At 39.2% G+C, this 25,381-nt stretch overlaps 1 protein-coding gene across 1 annotated transcript in view; it reads left to right on the top strand.

The window, feature by feature from the left end:
- Positions 1-25,381, top strand: part of FBXL13 (F-box and leucine rich repeat protein 13) — a gene marked incomplete at both ends in the record, with an annotated part of 152,915 nt that overhangs the window by 21,961 nt on the left and 105,573 nt on the right. Inside the window, 4 exons of the mRNA XM_081102001.1 lie at positions 3,401-3,468; positions 4,351-4,505; positions 6,272-6,381; positions 9,311-9,475. Of these exons, the coding sequence (XP_080958127.1) occupies positions 3,401-3,468; positions 4,351-4,505; positions 6,272-6,381; positions 9,311-9,475 (498 nt within the window). The remainder of the gene's footprint in view (positions 1-3,400; positions 3,469-4,350; positions 4,506-6,271; positions 6,382-9,310; positions 9,476-25,381) is intronic.

The following is a 25,381-nucleotide window of genomic DNA, read 5'->3' as shown; positions in this document are numbered from 1 at the left end:
CGGGGGCGTCAGTGGTGAAACCTGGAAGCTGAACCACTTTACCCAGTGTGCCTGCCTGTGACTGATGGCTCCACCGGCCAGAGGCGCTGCGGAGCCGGAGCTGGAGTGGAGCTGATGCATGCCCAGCCCCAGGGTGTGGGGGAGGGGATGGGAGGGGAGGGGAGGGAGGGGTGGTGGTGGGGTGGTGATCACAGGCCTGGAGCTCCTGTTGCAGGCCAGTCCCTTGGAGTTATTCTCTTAAAGCTGTGCTTCCTTGTGGAGAAAACAAGAGGCTGAGGAAAAATCATCTATTTTAATTCTATTAGTGGGTTGTTTTTTTTTCTCACTGGAGAACAATATATGTGAAATTAAAACAATAATTTAGGGAAAGAATTACGAAAAGGGAATGTTACAACTACAAAGTCTTTCAACAACAGAAACAAAACAATACTTTTATGCTGATTTAAAGAGTTGATCATTAGAAAAGTCAAGTTCAAGCGTTACTGGCTGAATTATCATTTTTCTTTTCAAAGTCATTACTACCATAATGACTATTCATTTGATTGTGTAACATATTTATATTTTATGAACTATGCCATTTATTGTAGATATTTATATAGCACTTTTCAGGTTGTATCGTCTAAAGAGAAGCTTAGGCTTAAGAAATTGAGGGATCAGCAGCAGAGCTGAAAAATAGTAACGTAGATGAAATTGTCTTTGCTTCTGCCACCTCATTCCGTTTTTGGTTTTATCTTTCCTGCTATGGTATCCTTAATACTCTTACTTTACTGATCTGGATTCCTCCCCCTACATCGTATCCCAACATCAGAATTTAGCAGAATTTAGTAAAGATGACTTCAGTGGTTTACATTCTCCCTCATCACAAGAGTAATTTGCAAGTCACTGATCATCAGAGAGATGCAAATTAAAACAACAGTGAGGTATCACTTCACACCTGTCAGAATGGCTGCCATCAAGAAGTGACAAGTGCTATGAGAATGTGGGGAAAAGGGAACCCTAATGAACTGCTGGTGGGAATGCAGACTGGTGCAGCCATTATGGAAAACAGTATGGAGTTTCCTCAAAAAATTAAATATGGAATTGCTATTTGACCCAGTGATGCCACTTCTAGAAATATATCCTAAGAGACCCAAAACACTAACCGGAAAGAATGTATGCACCCCTATGTTCATAGCCGCGCAATTTACAATAGCTAAGATCTGGAAACAGCCCACGTGCCCATCAGTAGATGAGTGGATAAAAAAGCTGTGGTACATTTACACGATGGAATACTAGGCAGCAGTAAAAAGGAAGGATCTCTTACCCTTTGAGACAGCATGGAGGGACCTGGAGAGTATTATGCTAAGTGAAATAAGCCAGTCAGAGAAAGACAAGTATCACATATCTCACTCATATGTGGAATCTAATGAACAAAATAAACTGATGAACAGCCAAAACCGGTTTGGCTCGGTGGATAGAGCGTCGGCTTGCGGACTGAGGGGTCCCGGGTTCGATTCCGGTCAGGGGCCTGTGCCTGGGTTGCGGGCACGTCCCCAGGGGGAGATGTGCAGGAGGCAGCTGATCGATGTTCCTCTCTCATCGATGTTTCTAACTCTCTATCTCTCTCCCTTCCTCTCTGGAAAAAATCAATAAAATATATTTTAAAAAAACAAAAACAAAACAAAACAAAAAAAAACTGATGAACAAAATACATCCAGAGACATAGAAATATGGAACAGACTATGGAATCTCAGAGGGAAGGTGGAGGTGGGTGGGTGGGTGAGAAGAGATCAACCAAAGGACTCGTATGCATATATGCATAACCCATGGACATAGACAATAGGTTGGTAAAGGCCTGGGGTGGGGAGGAGGTGGGGGCGGGCTAGAAGGGATCAATGGGTGAAAATGAGGACACATGTAATACTTTCAAAAATAAAGATTTAATTTTAAGAAAGGAGTAATTTGACCCTAGCTGGTTTGGCTCAGTGGATAGAGCATCGGCCTGTGGACTGAAGGATCCCGGCTTTGATTCCAGTCAAGGGCACATGCCTGGTTTGTGGGCTCGATCCCCAGTGGGGAGTGTGCAGGAGGCAGCTGATCAATGATTCTCTGATTTCCAAATGGCACTGAACATGAAGCAGACTATCAGGGGGCCCGAGGGTTTTTGTTGTATGCCCGAAATAAATTCATGAATAACATTTGTTTGCTGTATCTATTAACAAAGATGTACAGCAATGTGCAAAGGTGAAAAAGGGTTGCCTTAGAAAAGTAGAATTCAGAATTCTGGGAAGTTGCAACAGATATGAACCAAACATCTCTACACCAAATAGATACGACCACCTGTTTGTGTACTTGTATGATAAAGAGGGTGGCAATAGCATCGGAGAAAACATACAGCATTAAGCACTTTACAGTAGCCATGTACATATAATAAGCGTGTCAATGTGTTAAGGAATGGACAGGAGGTACAGATGATTTCAATCATCCTTTGCCTTTCCCACATATTAATGTGTATTATTATAAATAGTTGCAAGTGATAAATTTGCATCTTTTTCAGAGTACACTTTTAATATACACAGTGTTCTATTTCTGCTTGGTAATTTCTGTATGCTTTATTTATTTATTTAAAATATATTTGATTGATTTTTTACAGCGAGGAAGGGAGAGGGATAGAGAGTTAGAAACATCAATGAGAGAGAAACATCGATCAGCTGCCTCCCCCACACCCCCTACTGGGGATGTGCCCACAACCAAGGTACATGCCCTTGACCGGAATTGAACCCAGGACCCTTCAGTACACAGGCTGACGCTCTATCCACTGAGCCAAACCAGTTACGGCTGTATGCTTTTTTTAAAAGAAAAATCTCATTTTATACTCCTGAGAAGGCAAAATCACCCAGTTTAATAGTGACAGAGTGACCAGCAGATTCACAGCTTTATAATCCTGTCAATATAGCTGCTAATAATAATGCCATAGTACTTACCTTAAATGCTTTAAAGTAAGTGCAATATAATGGGAAATTTTAAAGCTGTGACTTTATCTTTTAAAATGTGGAAAGAGATCAACCAATGAACTCATATGCATAAATGCATAACCCGTGGACACAGACAAAGGGGTGGTGAGGGCCTTGGGGTGGGGGTGGGAGCCGGTTGGAAGAGGTAAATGGGTGAAGAAGAGGACTTATGTAATACTTTCAACAATAAAATTAAAAAAAAAATAGGCAATAGGCATACACAATAAAATTCCAAAATATGTAAATGGCAAATAATTCTTCCAGTTGGTTCCCCTTCTCCCTGCCGGGTTATGCTCCCCAGATGCAACCATTGCTCGCATTTTCCTGGGTACCTCCCAGAGGTGGTCCGCGTTTATTTCTAATATTTGTTTTATTTATTTGTTTGTTTGTTCATTTATTTATTTTAGATGACTCCAGACTTGATGATAAAAGCATGCACTTTTTACACTGGACATTTAGTAAAGAGCCACTTCAGGTACGAACGTGAGTTTTTATATACTATTTCTTCCTCTTTGTGTTCTTATTCTTGATAGCCTCCATATGGAGAAAAGCTCACTTTTGGCCAGATGTGCTGGTTTTATCTCTAGTTATAGTTACTTAAAATATGTTCTTTATTTCTTCAAGGTATCACTTTGTCTTTTTTATCTATAATAATAAAAGCATAATGTGCTAATTAGACCGGATGTCCTTCCGGACGACCTTCCGGATGAAGCCGGGGCTGCGAGGGCCAAGGCAGAGGTGGCCGCCGTGGTGGCAGGGGCCGAGCCCCTTGCAAGAATTTTGTGCATCAGGCCTCTAGTTTTTAAGTAAAACTCCAAAATTGAAAATAGAGGTCCATAATTCTCTTATCTGGAATCCTTGGAGCCAGATGTGTTTTGGAATTGAGATTCCTTTAAGAGAAAATTTAGACAGGTAATCTCTGTATAGACCATGGTTATTATATAGCATTTTAGTGGTGTCTGGGGAAGCACATTGGAACAAAACATATTTGAATATATAAGTATTTCTATAGTCAGATAGATATATACTCTAACTGTGAAATGAAGAAAGACGTTGACCAGCCATGTGTCAGATGCAGAGAGATTTTGATGCAAGATTACCCTAGACCAGGTCTAGTTTTGCCTCTATATAGGTTATGAAAAAAACTTTTGGATTTAAGAGTTTTCTGGGCTTCAGAAATGTAGACAAGGGAAGTGCAAGCTCAAAGAAAATGCAAGGACCATCTAGAAATAAAGCAATAAAAATAATTTATTTCTGTGCTGTGGTTTTTGAGGAGGTATTACTTTTTCTCCTCAATTTATTTAGTAATATATTGCTATAACATTAAAATATTATTTTCTCTATTTTCTTCCTATAGCGGTTGGAAAGACATAGCAATTCCTCGCATAAGGGAAGAAGACATTATAGCTAAAAAAATGGAAATAGCAATTAAATATGACAATTTAAAACTTCAAAAATACGTATTTTACCCCTGGCACTCTTATGTGAAAAGTCTAAAAGAACAAATTAAAGGTAAATCCTTACACAGTAGCAATTATTTTCTATATTCCTGTATTCAAAGAATAAAAAAATAATAGTTAAGCATAATTTATACTAAGGAATTCATTATTATTATTAAAAATATATTTTATTTTTTCCATCACCATTTATTCTCCCTGTACCTTCCTCCCCCACCCTTCCCCCCACAATCACCACACTGTTGTCCATGTCCACAAGTTCTTTTTGTTTTTCTTTTTTGCTCAATCCTTCCACCCTGCAGCCCCCCAGAGCTATCAGCCTGCTCTCTATCTAGAAGTCTGTCTCTATTGATAATTTATTATTTTTATGTCTAGAGAATTGTCATGAAACATAAAGCCACTAATTTAAAGTATTTAATAAGATTTGTCTCAAGGCATATTTTAAATAAAATTCTGTATGTATTTTTGTGATGTACACACATATAATAAATATAAATATAAATATAAATATAAATGTAAATAAGGACCTACTATGACCTTCCTTTATAGAACAAAGAGCTGGTATATTATAGATAGTTTTCAAAATTGACTATCTTTTGTAGAGAGCTCTGCATCTTTTATAGATACTGCATTTAATGGATACATGAGGAAACCTAAAGAAAAATAAATTTCTTCTGCTTAACTCCTTGATGGTTGTAATGAGAGGACAGTGCATGTATGTAATCTTAAGAGCAGGGATAGCGAACTATAGCCTCTTAGATTTTGTCCCGCTCCCCAGAGACTGCTTGTTTGTGGCTGCTGCAAATCACAAGCATCATGCCCCTGGGTGGCTGCTGTCACAGTGGAGCCTCTGAAGGTTTTAACACCAGGGGAATGGGCTCTGAAAAAGTCACTGCCCTCTGTGAGCGGAGTCCCCAGGCCTGCCTTAGTCATCCTCCTTCCTGGCCCCCTGAACTTTGAACCCCTAGCTAAAATATATATATATCAGCCTATTTAATCACAGGGCATTTCACTAAATCAAAATACTACTTCATGCCCTAGTCAGTCTGGCTCAGTGGATAGAGTGTTGGCCTGCAGACTGAAGGGTCCCAGGTTTGATTCTGTCCAAGGGCACCTGCCCAGGTTGCGGGCTCGATCCCCAGTAGGGGGTGTGCAGGAGGCAGCCAATCAATGATTCTCTCTCATCATTGATGTTTCTATCTCTCTTTTCCTCTCCCTTCCTCCCTGAAATCAATAAAAATATATTTAAAAAAATACTACTTCATGATTGTATTTCTATGAATAAATTTGGAAGTTCTTTTAAAAAAATAATTTTATTAATTTTAGAGAGAGGAAGGGAGAAGGAGAAAGAGATAGAAACATCAATGCTGAGAGAGAATCATTGATCGGCTGCCTCCTGCACGCCCCCTACTGGGGTCTGAGTCACAACCCTGGCCTGTGCCCTGACCGGAATCCAACTGTGACCTCCTGCTTCATAGGTCGATGCTCAACCACTGAGCCGTGCTGGCCACGCAGAAGTTCTGGTTTTATAAAGAACACATTTGTTTAAAAAAGAAATTATACATATTTGTGTATATACATATTGACATTTTATTTACATCTATTACATCTTAATTTCTAAGGGAAAGGTGATATTTAAAGTTTAATAAAGTCTCAGGAGTACTATCTACTGCGTAAAAAATAATTAATTTCAGATGTAATTAAAACCAAACAAAAACTATTAGATACAACATTAGTTCATATTATAAACATGATAGAATATTAAATACTTTTTGGGAAACAGTTTTAACTATATACATTAATCTAATAAATTTTCTTTAGATGTACTATTGCGGATACAACAGATATTCCACAATAAGAAGCTAATAATAATACTACATAAATGGAGGGATAAAGCAATATATCAAAGTAAAAAGAGAGAAGAAGAGCTGGTATGGTATACTAGAAACTTAAATTTTTTAGAAACTAAATTTTGCTGTTATATTGATGTTGCTTTAGATAATAATGTTATGTGTGAAAAACACTAAAATCTTGACTATTATGTGCTTTTGATGTAGGTCTTTGTTCTTTTAACGTAATAACTTAAATTTCACTTCAGCTATCCAAAATATTTCCTAATAAATTCTATTGTTTCATTTCAACTATAAACACCAAGAAATTTTTAAAAATATTTTGTCTAAACTTATTGGTAAAGACACTAAGAATTTTGTTTAAACATGTATTTAAATAGATATAGATATGTAACATGGAAGAGAAACTATTTGATATGATTACAATAGAGAAATAAATGATAAAAATGGAATAAATTTATTTTTCTAGATAAGATTAGATTGCTATTTATTCTTTTTCATCATTCAATTTAATAAATTATAATCTTATATTAAATTACTTTTAAATGGCTGAATTGCTAAGGTTACTTATTATTATTTTTTAATATTTTTATTGCTTTCAGAGAGGAAGGGAGAGGAAGAGAGATAGATAGAAATATCAATGATGAGAGAGAATCACTGATTGGCTGCCTCCTGCATGCCCCCTACTGGAGATCAAGCCCACAACCTGAGCACGTGCCCTTGACCGGAATCGAACCTGGGACCCTTCAGTCCGCAGGCCGATTCTCTGTCCACTGAGCCAAATCGGCTAGGGTGTAATAAATTATAATCTTAATATTAAATTACTTTTAAATGGCTGAATTGCTAAGCTTAAATGATCATTCTTAATTGGACATCCACTAGCAATTAAAGCAATCAAAATAGAGGGACTGAAGCAAACTCCTCCAACTTTAAAAATATCTCCTGTGTACTTATGTTATTAATATATTATTATTTAATATTTTAGAATATTCACAGTATTTCCTGGGGTTAGACAGAAACATGCTGAAAATGTTTGTAATTACATTGTTTAGTAGGTAATGTTTTATTAATATCCTTTGAAATGAAAAGCAGAGATAAAAAGAAAGGAAAAATAGGAAGGGATTAAACCTTCTGTTTTGTGCTTGCCCCTGAGGAAAGCAGGATGGATGCCTCCCACCCCAAACTGCTTCAGATGTAGAGACTGATGCTCCTGCACACTTACAAAGAGAGAGCCTGAAAAGATGGATTGCTCACCTGACGGTGCTAGCGTCTGTGGTGGGATGAGATGTCTGCGGCATAGTTCCCGCTCCCTAGAAGTTTATCACCTCCTGGCATTGAATTGGTTGCAGGATATCCTCTAGCATTTGCCTTGTGTAGACTACATTTTCAACCTTGCCAGTTAAACAGTTACACCGCGGGCACCACTGTTTTAAGTCTGCTCATTCAGTGTTTTCCACCACTTGGTGTCCTAAGATAGAGTTTTGACCCCAGGCCCCCTAGTCTGACCATTGCTTGTCTAACGGGGAAGTAGGTAACTGTACAAGACCAATCAGCCCCTGTCTACTCCCCAGAAACTGAACTTTCCTAAGAGCAGACAGGATTGTTCTTTTAAGCATCGCCATACACTGAGCACAATGTTTTGCACACAGTAGATATATATCCTATATAATAAAAAGCTAATATGCAAATTGACCGAACGGCAGAAGACCGGTCACTATGACACACACTGACCACCAGGGGGCAGACGCTCAATGCAGGAGCTGCCCCCTCGTGGTCAGTGGGCTCCCACAAGGGGAGCCGCTCAGCCAGAAGCCCTGAGCCTGGCTCGTTCTGGAGAGCACAGCAGCGGAGGCAGGAGCCTCTCCCACCTCTTGGGGCAGTGCTAAGGATGTCGAATTCCGGTTTAGGCCCCGAGGGCTCCTGGACTGCGAGAGGGCGCAGGCCGGGTTGAGGAACCTTGAGTGCACGAATGTTGTGCACCCGGCCTCTAGTTACGATATAATAATGCCTATTATATATAAAATAATAGCATTATCCTTAATGTGGCTGTGGATTATAGTGCAGTTAATTAGGTGTCTAGATAAGACGTTTTCTTTCAGCTGTGTGATTCCTTGCCCTCACAAGCATTCTGCCTGCACCTAGGTGGAGTGAGGATGGCGGGTGTGTGCTGGGAGGAGAGTAAGAGAACATTTCTGTGTGCTGGCTTTCCAACGCCTGCTCTTACTTAGGCTCTGATAAGTATATATATTAACACAAAAGTGTGTGTGTGTGTGTGTGTGTGTGTGTGTGTGTGTGAAGAGGTCAAACACTTATTTACCCTAAAGGCTTTTCCCTTTATTATGCAGTTTTCAGGACTGTTTGGAAAGTTAAAATTGGGAATTTCTGTAATGATAAACCAGGCAAATCCCCAAATTCTTTATTTCTGACTCTCCTTTTAATTTCTGTGCTACCTCCCTCCCTTTATGCCGCAAATACAGGTCCTATTGTTTTTAGAAATTTGACACTCTGGGCTTCAGCTTCCTTGTTTATAAAAGAGGATGTTGGGCCACATTTTTGGAAAAAAAATATTTTTATTGATTTTAGAGAGAGAGAAAGGGAAAGGGAGAGAGAGAAACATAGATGAGAGAGACACATCACTGATCCACTGCCTCCTGCACAGCCCCTGCTGGGATCGAGCCTGCAACCCAAGCATGTGACCTGACCGGTAATCAAACCAGTGACCTTCTTGGTGCATGGGTGGATGCTTAACCACTGAACCACAAAGGCCGGCTGGACCACATGTTCAAGGTGGCTGTCTGTGCCAATGTTGTATGACAACTAATGGAAATGATCTATAACGCTTCGGTGGTTCAGAGAATATTAAAAATGCTCTGGATAATGATAATTTATGTACTGATGGTGATAATGTTTGATAGGTGCTATCATTGTGTCAAGCTTTGTACTTTACATGTATCATCTCATTTAACCCTTACAACAATTTCATGGAATTTCTAAATTGTTTTCATGGCAGTTGTTAAAACATGAAGTTCTATTGAAAAAATGGAGAAACAGGATTAGAAGCAGAGGCGCTGTTGAAGAAATCGTTTCTGCTGAATACATTCGGCCTGGAGACTATTTTGCAGCTAAAATTACTGAATGTGACCTTACACAGTTACCAGAAAGAGCAATTTTGCAGGTTTGTATGAATTTATGTCTTAACTAGTTATTTTCACAATGTTTGTTCAAAGAGTGGTTTTATGAACCTTACATGAATGATGGAAGCCATATTTTGAGGAAATATTTTTTATAATTAGCTGTTGGCTATCTCATTTTATGGAGGCTATACATACATTTGGAAGCTATCAGATAAATATGACAATAAAAAATGAAGAAATTAAAGCTGTAGGAAATAAGAATGAAAACAATGTTTTTCATTTCTCCTTCAAACATATATTGCCATTTAAGGTGCAACAGATTTTAGGTACATGGCAATCAGCGAGGAGGGAGCTGGGCGGCGAGGAATGGGGGTGCATAACTGCCCCCATCAAACAGGCTTCCTCCAATCATGAGCCTTATTGTGACTGACATCAGCTGATGCCATAATTGGAGGTGGAGGTGGAGTGTGTGCAGACGCAACAGGGATGCGAGCGTTCTGAGCCCATAAAGATATCAAAAAACATAATTGACTGTGGGGATTAAAGAAATAAGGTCCTATTTGTTTTTTATAAAACAAAGTCCAGAGGAAGACAATGTAAGGCTGCCCCTCTACAATGTCAATAAAAATGTAATAATTCTATGTTTTTACCCCACAACCCTTAGCACCTTTTTGCTTATTGTCTCCTGGTTATAATATGGCTTCTCCATTTTCAGCCTCATGTTCAGCTATCAGGTCAAAATAAGGGGAAAAGTCACAGTGGTCGAAGGCAAAAAGGTTGTCTATTTTTTTTAAATATTTTTATTGATTTTTTTACACAGAGGTAGGGAGAGGGATAGAGAGAGAAACATCTATCAGAGAGAAACATCCATCAGCTGCCTCCTGCACACCCCCCACTGGGGATGCGCCCGCAACCAAGGTACATGCCCTAGACCGGAATCGAACCTGGGACCCTTGAGTCCGCAGGCCGACACTCTATCCACTGAGCCAAACCAGTTAGGGCAGGTTGTCTATTTTTATTAGGAAAGTCTTCCCCAAGACTCCAGTGTCAAGACTTGCATTGATGTATTTTAAGCTAGAACTTTATCACCTGATCATGTCTAATTGCAAGATTGCTACGCAGGAGGGTACTTTGAGAGGGATTGGGTGAGTTAATAAACCAATTGGCCTTGTTACACCTGGATTAGAACTGCCAGTCATCAGCCTATTTAAAAGGGCATTCCTGCCCGGTTGGTGTGGTTCAATGGTTGAGTGTCGACCTATGAACCAGGAGGTCATGGTTTGATTCCTGGTCAAGGCACATGCCCAGGTTGCAGGCTCAATCTCCAGTAGGGGGCGTGCAGGAGGCAGCCAATGGATGATACTCTCATCATTGATGTTTCTATTTCTCCCTTTCTCTCTGAAATTAATAAAAATATATTTAAAAAAAAGGGCATTCTGCCTTGCCAGAAAAGATTTGTTGGTTGCAGTAAAAAAGCAAAACCAAAATAAACAACAACAATAACAAAAAAATCCCACACACAACTGCAACAGATAAAAAGCAAGGGAGTATTTAAGAAGTCAGTACATAAAGGAACCCTGGTTTAATGCTCTTCCATCTCCCAATTCAAAGAGACCAAAAATGCCAACTAATAAAGATCCAAAACACTCAGAGTCAGCAAACGTCTCATAATTTGACCCAGGGTCTAACAGAGACTTGTACATAGAAACTTCAACAGTTATGACAGGCTATGAACTTATATGTTTTCTCATCAAATATCATATGTTTGATATGATATTAAAAGGTTTTGCAATTTGATAAAATAGTGATAAAAAAACAAACAAACCAGTCCAGGCTCAGTTTCTCTGGAGAACTGGGTACATATCCTGCATCAGCCATTTATTAGTAGCATGACCTTGGGCAATTTCAGCCCTCTCAGCCCTTGCTTTTTAAAACATTCAACATCCTCATCTCCCTAACCAAACTCGAAACTTATGGGGAAGAGTTTATGTTGGAATACTTGAAGTTTTAGACTTCCTTTTGGAAAAACCCATTTCAGAATGTCAGAAACATGTAGAATTACTGGGGATGTTGCTCGGGACAGTGAAAACCACGGGCAGTTTTTGCATTTTAAATATAACTTTCTGATGTTGTCACGGATGGGGACTAGGCCCGCAGAGTGGGTCCGCCTCGGGCCGGCCTGCTGTGTGTGGGTTCTTGCCTTCGTGCAGGAAAGATTTCACAATATGAGTCCAGGTGATTTTGAGAGTAAGTTTATTAAAGCTGGGGAAGGTCCTAGGGTAGAAGAAGCACCAGGAGAGAGCCTAGGTGGTCCTCTGCTTTGTTCCCTAGAAAGATTGCAGGGAAGAAGTGAGCCATGCTGTTAGGTCACGGGAAATTCAGAGAAAAGGGGGGCTGTGGAGACAGGATCAGGGGGTTTGCCCAGGACGAGCTGCCACTGCCTGCTGCCCCCTGGTGGCAAGTCTTGTGGGGATCTTTAGAGTTTAGAAGAAAGAAAGTAAAAATGTCATGTCATGCCCGACAGTTTCTAGAAGCTGGAAAAGGAAAAGAAGTGGATTCTTTTTAGAGCTTCCAGAAGGAATGCGGCCCTGACGACATCTTCATTTCAGCTCACTGAGATCTGCTCAGACTTCTGACCTCCAGGACTGCAAGATAAACTTGTGTGTTAAGCCACTAAATTTGTGGAAACTTGTTACAGCAGCAGTAAGAAAAGCCTAATACGATAGGATATACTCTATCTATTTCCATTTGGAACATTACTTCCCCAAACTGACATGTCGACTGTGAAGTGCATTTATTTAAAGCCTGGCTCATCTGACCCAAAAGTCTGTGCTCCTCTGCTCTGTTGCACAAGCTCTGCTCTTATTAAAGGATGACCCTGTGGCCCTAACTGGTTTGGCTCAGTGGATAGAGCGTCGGCCGGTGGACTCAAGGGTCCCAGGTTCGATTCCAGTCAAGGGCATGTACCTTGGTTGCGGGCACATACCCAGTAGGGGGCGTGCAGGAGGCAGCTGATCGATGTTTCTCTCTCATCGATGTTTCTATCTCTCTAACCCTCTCCCTTCCTCTCTGTAAAAAATCAATAAAAAAAAAATATATATTTTTTTTTAAAAAAGGATGACCCTGTGGACTTTTCTCTTGAATGATTAAAAAAAAAAAAAGTCCATGCCTAAGAACAGGCATGGGTGTGCTCCAGAGAGAGCCTGCCCAGCATCATTTGTCTTGAGGGGTTTTTAATCTCTCTTCTGGGGGCCAGAATCTTAGGGGAGGGTTTCAGCAGAATATTCATCAGCTTTCTAGGTGCGTTTTAAATATGCCGATGCCTCAAAATGAGTGTATGAGGGAGTTTGGGATCATCCTCCGGTCAGCTTCACTGCTTTGCTTTTATCTTGGGTCTGTCTGTCTGTAATTGGGTTTTGTTATTCGTTCCCCTGACTTCATCCATCCTTGGGTTTAGTGGCCACAAATGGCACGAATTGGGTCTCTGTTCTCTATTTCCCTGACCAGGGTGATTTAAGCTCTTTAATCTCTAGGCAGAGAGGAGAGGTATAAACCACTTGCTCTCAAGTGCCCTTGGTTAGGGAAGATAAGGCCTTGTGATTCACTAGCTGGCCCTAAACTGGTTAAATTGTTTGGCCTTAAATTTCTTGTCTCAGCTTTCTCATTCCACCCGCCCAGGAATTTTCCTAGCTTCTTGCTATCGTGCCTCAATATCATGTCATGGGTTACGATCCTGCTTCCGGTCCCTTCTTCCAGCCGGGTTTCCCCCCTCCACTTCCATGTGGAATGATGTAGAGGCCCTTGGGGATATAAGACTTACAGAGTCTGCCAGAGTGCTCACACAGGCGCTAGAAAAGAACAAGACTTCTGTGTTAAGTTTTTGCCTTTTTCAGGAGGAACAGCTGAGGATCTCAGAAATTAAATGACATCCCCAAAGTCACATAACTATAACTCTGCAACCAGAACCTGGTTTCCCTACATCGTTGGTTAGAATTATAGCCCCTCTATCATTTTGTTTTTCTTCTGGAGAATTCTAAGGAAATGCAATATATATATATATATATGAATGAATATTTTACTCTTGAGACAAAAACAATAATTAAAAAACCATTATATATCTGTTTAATTGTACTACACTTAAACAAATATGAGTAATTGTGTTTCTTTTTAAAATGACTGAATTTTGATATGATATTAAAGCACAGCATTATTTTTGGAGATATTCTTAAATTTTCCTCAACATAATAAATTGGTAATGTCCATTAAAAATGCATAGGTAGCTCAGCTGGTGTGGCTCAGCAGTTGAGCATCAACCCATAAGCCAAGAAGTTGCTGGGTTGATTCCTGGTCAGGGCACATGCCTGGGTTGTGGGCTTGATTCCTGCTAGGGGTATGCAGGAAGCAGACTATTGATGTTTCTCTCTCTCTCTCTCTCTCTCTCTCTCTCTCTCACTCTCTCTCTCTCTTTTTCTCTCTCTCTGTCCCTCTCTCCCTCTCCTCTCTGTTCTCTCTGAAATAAATAAAAACATACTTTAAAAAATGCATAGGTAATAAAAGAGTGTATTTATAGAATAGTGTAAAACTAGAAATCAATGATTCTAACACTCATGTCCTGAACAGTTGATTTTGTTAAGCTTATTTTTGCAATAGATTTGCAAAGTTAATTTTTAAATCAAAGTTTTAAAATGGGATTTAGTTTGGTGGCTTCTCTGGTCAACTAATTCTCAGGGAATTGAGAAACAGAGGTGTAGAAGCAGAAAAATATAATGTGAGTTGGATTTAATTTTATTTAAAAATTTGGAAGTATTAGTTTTTAAAATAAATGGAAATTTCTACATTTAGGTTGCCTGATGTTTTGAAGAAATAATTAAAAACAGCAATCTGGAATGGGATACAATTTGAACTTGGAAAACACATTTAAACTGTAGGCTTGCTTTTTGATCCAGTTACATCAACTCATGAAAACAAGTCAGGTTCTGTTTTATAATAATTTTTCTTAATACCACTTAGTGATGAGGAAAGGCTGTTTAGTTAGCAGATGCTAGGGCTCATACACTATCAGTCAAACTCAGAGCTTGTGGGAGGGTTGGCAAAGACCATTTTCCATGAAAAAGCAAGTTTTTTTTTTGTGTGTGTGTTTTTTTTTTTTTTTTCCCGTATGTGTGTAATTTGACAAGGCATACAGAGAAAGCCTTATGTTGATGAATTTGGAAAGTCTAACTAATGTTGTTAAGTAATGTAGTTGTCTTAAAATGTAAAGTTGCTTGATTAGTTTAAAAATATAAGCAGCGTCTTAGGGCTTTTATTTTATTTTATTTTTAAAAAATATATTTTATTGATTCTTTACAGAGAGGAAGGGAGAGAGAGATAGAGAGTTAGAAACATCGATGAGAGAGAAACATCGATCAGCTGCCTCCTGCACATCTCCCACTGGGGATATGCCCGCAACCCAGGTACATGCCCTTGACCGGAATCGAACCTGGGACCTTTCAGTCCGCAAGCCGACGCTCTATCCACTGAGCCAAACCGGTTTCGGCAGGGCTTTCATTTTAAACTACAACTTTTGTGTGTTTGTAAAAGATATATAGCATGTGGACTTGCAAAAAGTTATAAAATCACCTTCAGATTTTATAGTGTTGATGACTCATCTTCCTTGGGAAAAAAAATTCGAAGCCCTGGATAGCTATTAAAACTCAAGCCATGTTGTAGGAGAAGAACCAGATGGTTCAGACCTTTTGGATTAAATTACTTAGAACTGCTAAACAAAAGAGTATTCTCAATGAGTTTTTGAATCCATGTTTTGATAACCTCCGGGGTCAGTCTGACCTCAACTCAACAAAGCAGAGAGCGGTTCCAGGCTTCACCGGTGTGTACGGTGTGAGCTACAGATAGGGAGGGTTCCAAAACCACATTGCTCCATGAGGCAACTGTGTGTGTGTTGGCTCGGCCTGTGGAATGGGTGAAAAAGCAGATGAAGCAAAATATCTGAAAATTGCTTTAGTATCGGTTTATTTTTGGTAGAGGATTGCTCTGCCCATAGACCTTGCCTTCATCATGTCAGTAATCAGGAATTCTATCTAAATTAAGTAGTTTATAAATGATCTTGCTGTCACATTTTAATGAGGTGTAAATTGTACAAGATGCTACATTAATTTTAGCAAGAACCACTCTTGTGAAATGATACATCCACTTGTAGGATGAAAAACTGTATCACAGAAAGAGGCACGCGGACAGAGAGAGTGCGCTCTGGAGTCCGGGTGGATGACTCTGTCACCAGCTGTGCAACTTCAGGCCTGTTGCTCAATCTCGTTGTTTCTAAACTGTCTGATTTGTAATGGGATAATGATGATATCTCTTGCCTTTGTGATTGTGAGGATTAAATGTATTCATATACATGAAGTGCTTAGAACAATGCCCGGCATGTGGTAATTTCTCAGTAGAAATCAGTATTATTAGCATGTTGAATTAGATGACTGAATGATGAAGCCACTGGATGGGAAGTCATGAAGATTGGCTTCTGAACTTAGCCCCGCTGGCTTGCTGACTTCCCACAGGACATCTAGCTTCTCTCAATCTCCGTTTAAAGCAGTGGTTCTCAACCTTCCTAATGCCGCGACCCTTTAATACAGTTCCTTATGTGGTGGTGACCCCCCAACCATAAAATTATTTCCATTGCTACTTCATAACTGTAATTTTGTTACTGTTATGAATCGTAATGTAAATATCTGATATGCAGGATGTATTTTCATTGTTACAAATTGAACATAATTAAAGCATAGTGATTAATCACAAAAACAATATGTAATTATATATGTGTTTTCCGATGGTCTTAGGCGACCCCTGTGAAAGGGTCGTTCGACCCCCAAAGGGGTCCCGACACACAGGTTGAGAACCGCTGGTTTAAAGACTTTGAAAATCCCTAACAAAGAGAACGTACTTGTAGTTTCTTCTGTAAAATGAGAGGAGGGCGGGTTAGATGGCCTCTATGATTATTCTAGCTTTAAACATCTCTAAATCTTGGCTGGAAACTAGCATCCCAGCAGAGGAAAATGTCAGGAGTGAATGCAAAATATCCTAGAGCGCTTTGCTCATATTCTTGTCCCTGCTTGTAACTCTTTTCCATCCTACTGTTAGCTTGACTAGGTCTTTCTCGTTCTTTACATCTCAGCTTAAATGCCACCCATCAAAGTGACCTCTCTTAACTACCCAATCTAAAATTAATGCCTGCTATAATGCCTGGCTCTTTTCCTTCATAGCACTTCTCATTGTAAATAGCTATTGATTTTTAGCAACACTTGTGTTTTTTTGTCTGCCCTTCTAAATTACATGTTTTGAGATTTTAGGAATTACATTTGTTTTAATTACTTATTAATCCTCGGCACCTAAGAGGTTGGCACAAGCAGGCACTCAATCAAGATTTTATTTCATTTATTTAACCATTATATTGGATGCCTATAATGTACAAAGTGATGTTTCAGGCATTGGGGAAATAGCAGTGGATTAGACAAATAGCCTTGTTCTTATAAGTTAGTGTGAGAAATCAGATAGTAAATAAGTAAATAAACACACAAGAACATGTCATGAAGAATTAATGCTACGTAGAAAATAAATCAGGTTAAAGGATGAACACCTTTACCAAAAGGAACAGCAAACAAAAAGGCAAAAAAGCAAAAATAAGTGGTTCCTTGCTCAACAAAGAAATATTTTGTACTAATTAAATTTCTTGGCTATCCCATGGAAAATGTGCTTCTTATTTTTTCTTTTAATTTCTTTTAATAAGATATTGATATGCTTAATAAAAGTATTATGCAAATTAAAGGCAGACAAGTGGGATTAGATCAAACTAAAAACTAGACAAGTTGGACTAGATCAAACTTCTGCACAGCAAAGGAAATCATAAAAAAATGAAGGGCTACCTACCAAATGGGAGAAGATATTTTCAAATCATATATCTGATAAGGGGTTAATATCCAAAATATACAAAGAACTCTTACAACTCAATAGTAAAAAATCTAAAACAAACCAACTTAAAAATGGGCAGAAGATCTCAATAGACATTTGTCCAAAGAAGACACACAGATCACCAACAGACACAAGAAAAGATGCCCAACATCACTAATCAGCAGGGAAATGAGAATCGAAGCTACAATATCCACACCTGTCAGAATGGATATCGCCAAAAAGACAGCAAAAAAGTGTTGGTGAGGATGTGAAAAAAGGAAGACCGTATGCATTATTGGTGAGAATGTAAATTGGTGAGCCACTATGGAAAACATTATGGAAGTTCTTCAAAAAATTAAAAATAGAACTATCATATGATCCAGCAATTCCACTTGTGGGTAGTAATCTGAAGGAAAATAAAACACTAACACAAAAAGATGTATGTGCCCTGATGTCTACTGCAGCTACAATAGCCAAGATTTGGAAGCAACCTAAATGTCCTCTGATAGCTGAAGAGATAAAGAAGATGTGCTATATACACACAATGGAATATTATTCCGCCATATAAAGAATGAAATCTTGCCATTGGTAATAATATGAATGGGTCTTGAGGGCATTATGCTAAGTAAAATAAGTCAGACAGAGAAGGACTAATATTGTGTGATAGAAACAAAAACTAAAACCAAAAACCCAACTCATAGATACACAGAGAACAGGTAGGTAGTTGCTAGAGGTGGGGGGTGGGTGAAATTGGTAAAGGGAGTCAAAAGTAAAAACTTCTGGTTATAAAATAAATAAGTCATGGGGATGTAATATACAGCATAGTGACGATAGTTAACAATACTGTATTGTATATTGGAAAGTCGCTAAGGAAGTAGACCTTAAAAGTTCTCATCAAAAGAAAAAAATACTTGCAACTGTGTATGACTATGGATGTTCACTAGACTTACTGTGGTGATCATTTTGCAATATATACAAAGATGAAATCACTATATTGTACGCCATATTTAACTAATATGATGTTAAATGTCAATCATATCTCATTTAAAAAAAGAGAGGCTGGGGTGTGCTAGACAGGGCTGTCAGGGAAGGCTTCTCTCTGCTGAGTATTTGTTGAAAGAATTGAAAGAAAAATAAAGCCAAGAAAATGGGAGAAATACTTCAGGGCAGTTGAGTGGGTCGGTTTGGCTAGAATGGGGAATTTATGTTGGGAGTAGAAGATATAAAACTGGAATGATGGGATGGGGCTAAATCGTTGAGGCCTCGAGTGTCCACTCAGGAGTTGGGCTTCATCAAGTGGGCAGTGACATGATGGCTGACTTACAAAGCTGTTTTCTTTACCCTTCACCTGTCTTCCCTCTCCTCCCCCTGCCTTGTTTGGGTTGCGGGGGAGGGGGTTCAGGTGAAGTCTGAAGGCAGAAGGAGTCTTCCCTAAGAAGGAGCAGTTGGGTTACACCATGGGAATGAAAAGGAAGATTCGTGCGAGAACCAAAGCTGAATTCTGGAACCAGCAGCCTGAAATGAAAGGGCGAATGAGGAGGCCCGCAGCATAGCGTTAAGTCTGGGTGACTAGGGGGGCGGGGAACTCAGAACTAATAACCTCAGGAGCAGAGCCAGCTTCTTTATTGATCTTAAATGCATGACTCACACCACACACCACTTATTCCTGACTCATGGGTCCTGTCTTGCCAAGTGTTTTTCTTTCCATACCATACAATGTTCCATTGAAATGGTTGGTTGAGCCTAATTCAATTTAGCCGTTTACCATCTCTTCTAGATGGCTTGTGATCTGCATGGAAGCATTTACCAATTAACTCAAAAGTCTGTGTTTTATGTTCGGAAGACAACTCTCCTTTATTGCACTACAATATAAAGTTAATTAGGAGAGAGCTGTTACCCCTTCCCCCTTCCCTGTGCCTTCCCTGGCCCCACCATCTCTAATTTCTTTCTTTCTATTGATTTATTCCCTCAGGTCTATAAATGTATTCTACTCACCCTATTACTGTAAGACGTTTCTCAACCCTCCTCCTCTCTTGAATTAATACTCTATTTTTTATCCCTATATGTGTTGTCAGACTTCTTGACTCTATCTCAAACTACTGAGAGGCCCAGAAAATGCTTTAAACAGTCTCTACCTGAGTGTTCCAAAGACACAGGCCAATCCATCATTTCCAAAGTAGAACTCATCATTTCCTTCCTCTAACTGTCTCTCCTCTATCCTGTTTCTAAATGAATAGTATTATCATCAACTTCACTGACCTAGCTAGAAATTGGAAATAATCTTTGACTACATTTTTTTAAACGTGTAATCTCTCTTATTTTCTCTTCCACATTCCCTCTGGCACTCATTATCTATCAGTGAGATTGTTATTAAAGCTACTTCCTTGAGCCTTTCAGCATCAACTCTTGACCTTGACTCATTTTTCATTTGCTTACCCAGAGCTATCTTTATCTTTCAAAAGTCACATTTATTCATGTCACTTTGCTGCTTAAAATCTTTCTTTGATCCCCATCGGCTTTAACATGGCCCATAGGGCCCTTTATGTTCTAATTCCTCACTTCAGCTTCATTGTCTACCATTTCCCCTCAGGAATTCTTGGCTCTAGCCAGGCTGAGTTGCCTTTTACTACCTTAAATTTGAATTAGTAGACTGAGTAAAGCAGATGACCCTCCTTAATGGGCAGGCATCATGCAGTCCACTGAGAAAGGCTGAGTAAGAAGGAATTCTCTCTATACCTGACTGCCTTTGAGCTGGGACATCTCATCATCTGCTGCCTCAGATGAGCCTGGAATTTCTACCTTTGCCTTTTCTGGTTCTCAGGCCCTGGACTCACATTTGAACAATACAATTGGCTCTCTTGCGTCTCCAGCTGCAGAATTTGGACTTCTCAGCCTTCATAATATGGGGAGTCAATTCTTTATAGTAAAAACACCCAAAAAACAAAAAGAACCCCAAACCATATATATAACATATATGTATGGTAAATATATATAAATCTATAAATCTATGTCTGTATATCTCTTGTTTCTATTTCTTTGGACTAATACAAGGACAAATGGACGAAGAAGAGAACCAGAAATGGGTGATCAGGGAAACACCAGGATGGGTAATGTGGCATCTTAGAAGCTGGAAGAATGGAGGCTTTTCATTTAAAAAATACAGCTCTAGCCGGTTTGGCTAGGTGGATAGAGAGTTGTTCCTCGGACTAAAGGATCCTGGGTTTCATTCCAGTCAAGGGCACATACCTCAGTTGCAGGCTTGATTCTAGACCCTGGTCGGGGTGCATGCAGTGTTACAGAAAATCGGAGAAGAATCAAGCAATGCTTAGAGATGGAGTTAAATTTATTATTATGATTACATGCGGGCCCAGAGAAAAATGTCTCTAGAATTCTGGGTGGAGTCAAACAGGAAGTTTCCTGTATTTATATTTTTTTATTCTCTTTGTCTCCCAATATGGGGTTCTGTACTGGTCCCCTTTGCAAGTTCTTAAAGAACCCCTATGTGCTGGGGCTTTGAGACCTCAATCAAAGGTTTGGCCAGGTGCCAGCACTGGTAACTTCGTCTGGGGAGGGTTTAATGGCCTCTCTGAAATGGGAGTAGTCTTATTTTCCTTATTATTTAAGCAAGCAAGCATTACAGGAGCCAAAATAGCAGGGTTAAAATGTCAAACAGCAGTTTTTATATAAGATAGATGCTTCAGCAGGAGGCAACCAAGCAATGTGTCTCTCTCACATCGATGTTTCTCTCTCTCTGTCTCTCCCCCTCCCTTTCATTCTCTCTAACATCAATGGAAAAATATCCTTCAGTGAAGATTAACAAAAACAATCAAACAAACACAAAACAATACAGATGCCAAAACAAAAACTAGGTCTACAGTAAATGGTTAATGTCATTGTCTTCCTGGGGTTAAAAGAAGGCCCTACAGAAAAAGTTCTTAAATTTAGTTTCTAAAAGGGTAATATTTGTTAAATTTGATTAATGGATATGTGTCTGTTATTAAATTCTTTCTCTAGATGCTTAAATGTTTCATAATGTTTTACTTTGTTTTGATCAGGATTTCCCAAATCTATTTGACCACATAATCATTTTCTTCCTTACAAAATATTTTAAAATTGTTTAAATTCTAAGTAACACATAGAAATATTGCTCTATATATCCCTGGGATTTGATGTTTGAATGCTGGATACATATGGAATTTATGTACAAAACAATATTTTGACTTTTAATGGCATTTGGAAACATACTACAATTTTTTTTAGGATATTATATTTTAGGTAGTATATGTTTCCTTTGAGAATAAGTTTATTTTATTTTTTAAATTTTAATAATACATTTTATTTAATCCAATATATCTAGATTATTATCATTTCTACACTTAACCAATACACAAAAATTGCCAATGAGATATTTTATATTCTTTATTTCACACTGTATTTGACATCAAGTTTTTAATTTATGCTTTTACAACATTTCAATTCTAATGCTAAATTTTCATCAGATATACTTAATCAGATATACAGATATATCAGATATACAAATATAAATACAGATTGCATTTAGATCTCATGTCACACCTGAAAAAGTATTCACATACCCAGATTGCTCCACGTGTAATTAAATGTTTTCCAATAACCAAATCAAACTTCAGATTTTAAATTTAAATTAAATTAAAATTTTTGGTTCCTCAGTCATACCAGTCACATTTCAAGTGCTCAATAGCCACATGTAGCTGGTGGCTGTTGTATCAGATAGTGAAGAACAAGTGTAAATTGGGAAAAGACAGAAGAAGAATACAGAGTGAAAAACTTGGACATTAATTAATTAATTGTTGGGGGTTTTTTTTGCCTTAAAATTCTATATGCACGAGAAAAAGCTCACATTAGGTAAATTTTAGAATATCTACCATTGTAAGCATTAGAAATAGTACCACATTAAAATTAAAATTAATGTCTATAGAATGTTCTACTTTGGGTAGGCAAAACAAGATAATTGCTAAGAATAGTCCAGGTGTTGTATCAGTATTTAAAACTTCGGAAGAACATGCAGGTTAGCCATGGACTTGGATCGTTCAGTTGTTAAGTATTTTACTCTTTGGAATTCTATCCAAATGGGATATGGTTAAAACTTTCCCTAACTGTTTGGAAGTGAAAGTGTTGTTATACTTTTTAGACATGAGATGTTATATAAAAAGGAATGATTGGTTTAAACAAGGAACAGGAAACTTTTGACCGGTCAAGGTTTCATTTTGAATGAAGAGAATGGCTTCATTATACAACTGAGGTTTACTTTTGAACACAGTTAGCCTTCAAGTATATGGGTGTTTGCAGAATTTTCACATGAATATTTCTTAGGGGAATTTGTCAGCAAAAGTGAAGGAAATCATCATCACTTGTCAAGTAGTTTATGGAAATTGTCTAATAATTATGAGCATTTGGAAAAATGTTCAAAATAGTGTTTATATGCTGAGGACTGAATCTTATGCTGAAAGGTGTTTTATAAGTAAATAAACTCATTCTATTCTAGGCTGGAACAATCTATCATTCTAGAGTGGGGTAAAGTTTCTGTGGAAATTGTGTAGGGAAACAAATCCTAAATGTGGAAAACTAGAGTGTGAATCGCAGCTCTGCATAACTGTGTGTTATGGAGCCAATGTTTGTGCCTACACCAAATTCGTGTGTTGAAACCCTAACCCTCAATGAGATGGCATTAGGAGGTGGGGTCTTGGGGAAGTAATTAGGATTGGATGAAGTCATGAGGGTGAAGCCCCCCGATGGGACTAGTGCCCTTAGATCAGTGGTTCTCAACCTTCCTAATGCCGTGACCCTTTAATACAGTTCCTCATGTTGTGGTGACCCCCAATTTCATTGTTACAAATTGAACATAATTAAAGCATAGTGACTAATCACAAAAACAATATGTACTTATTTGTTTTCCGATGGTCTTAGGCGACCCTGTGAAAGGGTCGTTCGACCCCCAAAGGGTTCGCGACCCACAGGTTGAGAACCACTGCCTTAGAGCAAGATGATTGCTAAGAATAGACAAAAGAGCTTCCTCTCTGCCTTGTGAGGAGACAGCAAAAAGGCAGCCGTTTGCAAGCCAGGAAGAGAACCCTTACTAGAAGGAGTTCAAAGTTCATCTCTTCCAACAGGCTCCTCCACCCCGTCAGTATCCCCTCAGTAACACACCCGATGCTCTATCATAGTCAGCGAACAGGAACCCTTCCCAGCCAGCCCACTCTATTTTAGTCCTTCCTTGCTGCTTCTCCCTATGTGGAGATCCTTCTCCATTTGCAAGACAGGTGCTGATATCCCCATACCAATCTAACACCACAGGGAATTAAGGAATATATTTATTTCTTACCATGAACATTGTAAATTTGTTTTCGTTGGAACTTGCTTGTTTTGGAGAGCAGAGGGTGACAACATCTTAAAATCATAGAATCTTTATGTCAGAAGAGACTAGCCTAGAGGTCTTTTCTTAGATAAAGCTGGAATCTGCTGATTTCCCCTCTCAGAGATCCTGGTTCTAGCACTGGAGGTCACATGAGAACGAAAATATTTTGCTATGCTCCTCGTGCTTCAGATTATTGTCAGCAGCTCAGCTCCCCATCCCAAGAACCACCTCTGGTCCCTTGCAGGAGTATCATTCATTTACACCCGAGTCAGGAGGTGCGAGGAGTGGACAAGAGGCTTGACAAGTCTCAGACTCTAGGAAGACTCTTCTTGCAGCTGCCTCTGTGTCCCTGAACTGGAATCATATACTAGCAGGGCTCATTCCAACCACTTAGAGGCAGAGCAGGCGTCCTTGCATTTGTAATTCTGCTTCCCACTAGGGTGCAAGCTTCCTCTCTCATCTTTCGTTCTCTTTGTTACATCCATTCATTTCTTTCGTGACATGGGCTTCCAGTCCCCTTGCTCACCTTATTAGTTGTTCATGGACCGCCTAGATGTTTTTCCTTCCAAAGATTAAAATTCCCCCTGGCACCTAGCAGGTACTGATACACATTGAATTAGAGCATCGAGTAGCCTCATACTTTATACTTATACTAGAAACCGGTGCACAAAAATTCATGCACTGGGGGGAAGGGGTCCCTCAGCCCGGCCTGCACCCTCTCACAGTCTGGGAGCCTCAGGGGATGTCTGACAGCGCGCTGTCTGGCCTCCCTATGTGGGAGGCAACTGGAGGGCTGATCAGGGGAGGCACAGGCGGTGAGTGGCTGCCCCTGTCCCCCCTATCACCCCTCCGCTGTTGCTGGTCACCACACCCCACCCCCATCGCCGTCCCCTCCTTCTGCCCGCTGGCATGCACCGTGGCTGGCCTGGTGCCTCCTGCTCGCTGGCCCCACTCCCCACTGACCAGTCATTCCGCTGTTGCATATTATGCGTTTATTATATAGGATATAGTTTCACTGGCATATAGTTTTCTTAAAACTTCTTTTTTTTCTTCTGTGCTACATCTTTCCAGTTTGAGGGTTAGGATGCCTTGCCCATGAGAATAACCATGCAGTGTTTGTCTATGAAATTGAATTAAAAATCACACTCACCTGCCTGATGTTTTCCCCAGGTTTCCATGTTGGCAACAGCCTGTGTTTCTTATGGAATTGTTTTCTAGTCTTTTCAAGTATAAATGCATTTAACATTTAAAAATTCTCAATATATATTATACTACAATGGCATGACTTCCTAGGAGAAAGTGAGGTTCATGGTAATTGCACTTAAATTCTTTGCAAGGTTTATTCCACACTGAGATGTGAACACCTGCCTTTAAAATATTTCTGGACAATATTCTATGGAATTAGTAAGGTATGACTGTTGCTGAGTAGGTGCTTAACAATAAGTGCTAAATGAGCTAGTAAATAAATAACTCCCCACCAATATTGGGAAAGGCATTATAAGGCCTTTTTAAGTAGCTCCTGTTTTCTCTACTATATAGATAAGAATGCAGGTGTACCTTTCAGATAAAAGTCTGTCTCCACTTATGTAAGAATCTAGCATCTCTATGATGT

This window comes from Myotis nattereri (genome assembly GCF_964212035.1).
Source record: "Myotis nattereri genome assembly, chromosome: 11".
Classification (NCBI taxonomy): Eukaryota; Metazoa; Chordata; class Mammalia; order Chiroptera; family Vespertilionidae; genus Myotis; species Myotis nattereri.
Note: the sequence above shows the minus strand (reverse complement) of the source record. Positions and strands in the feature narration are given on the sequence as shown.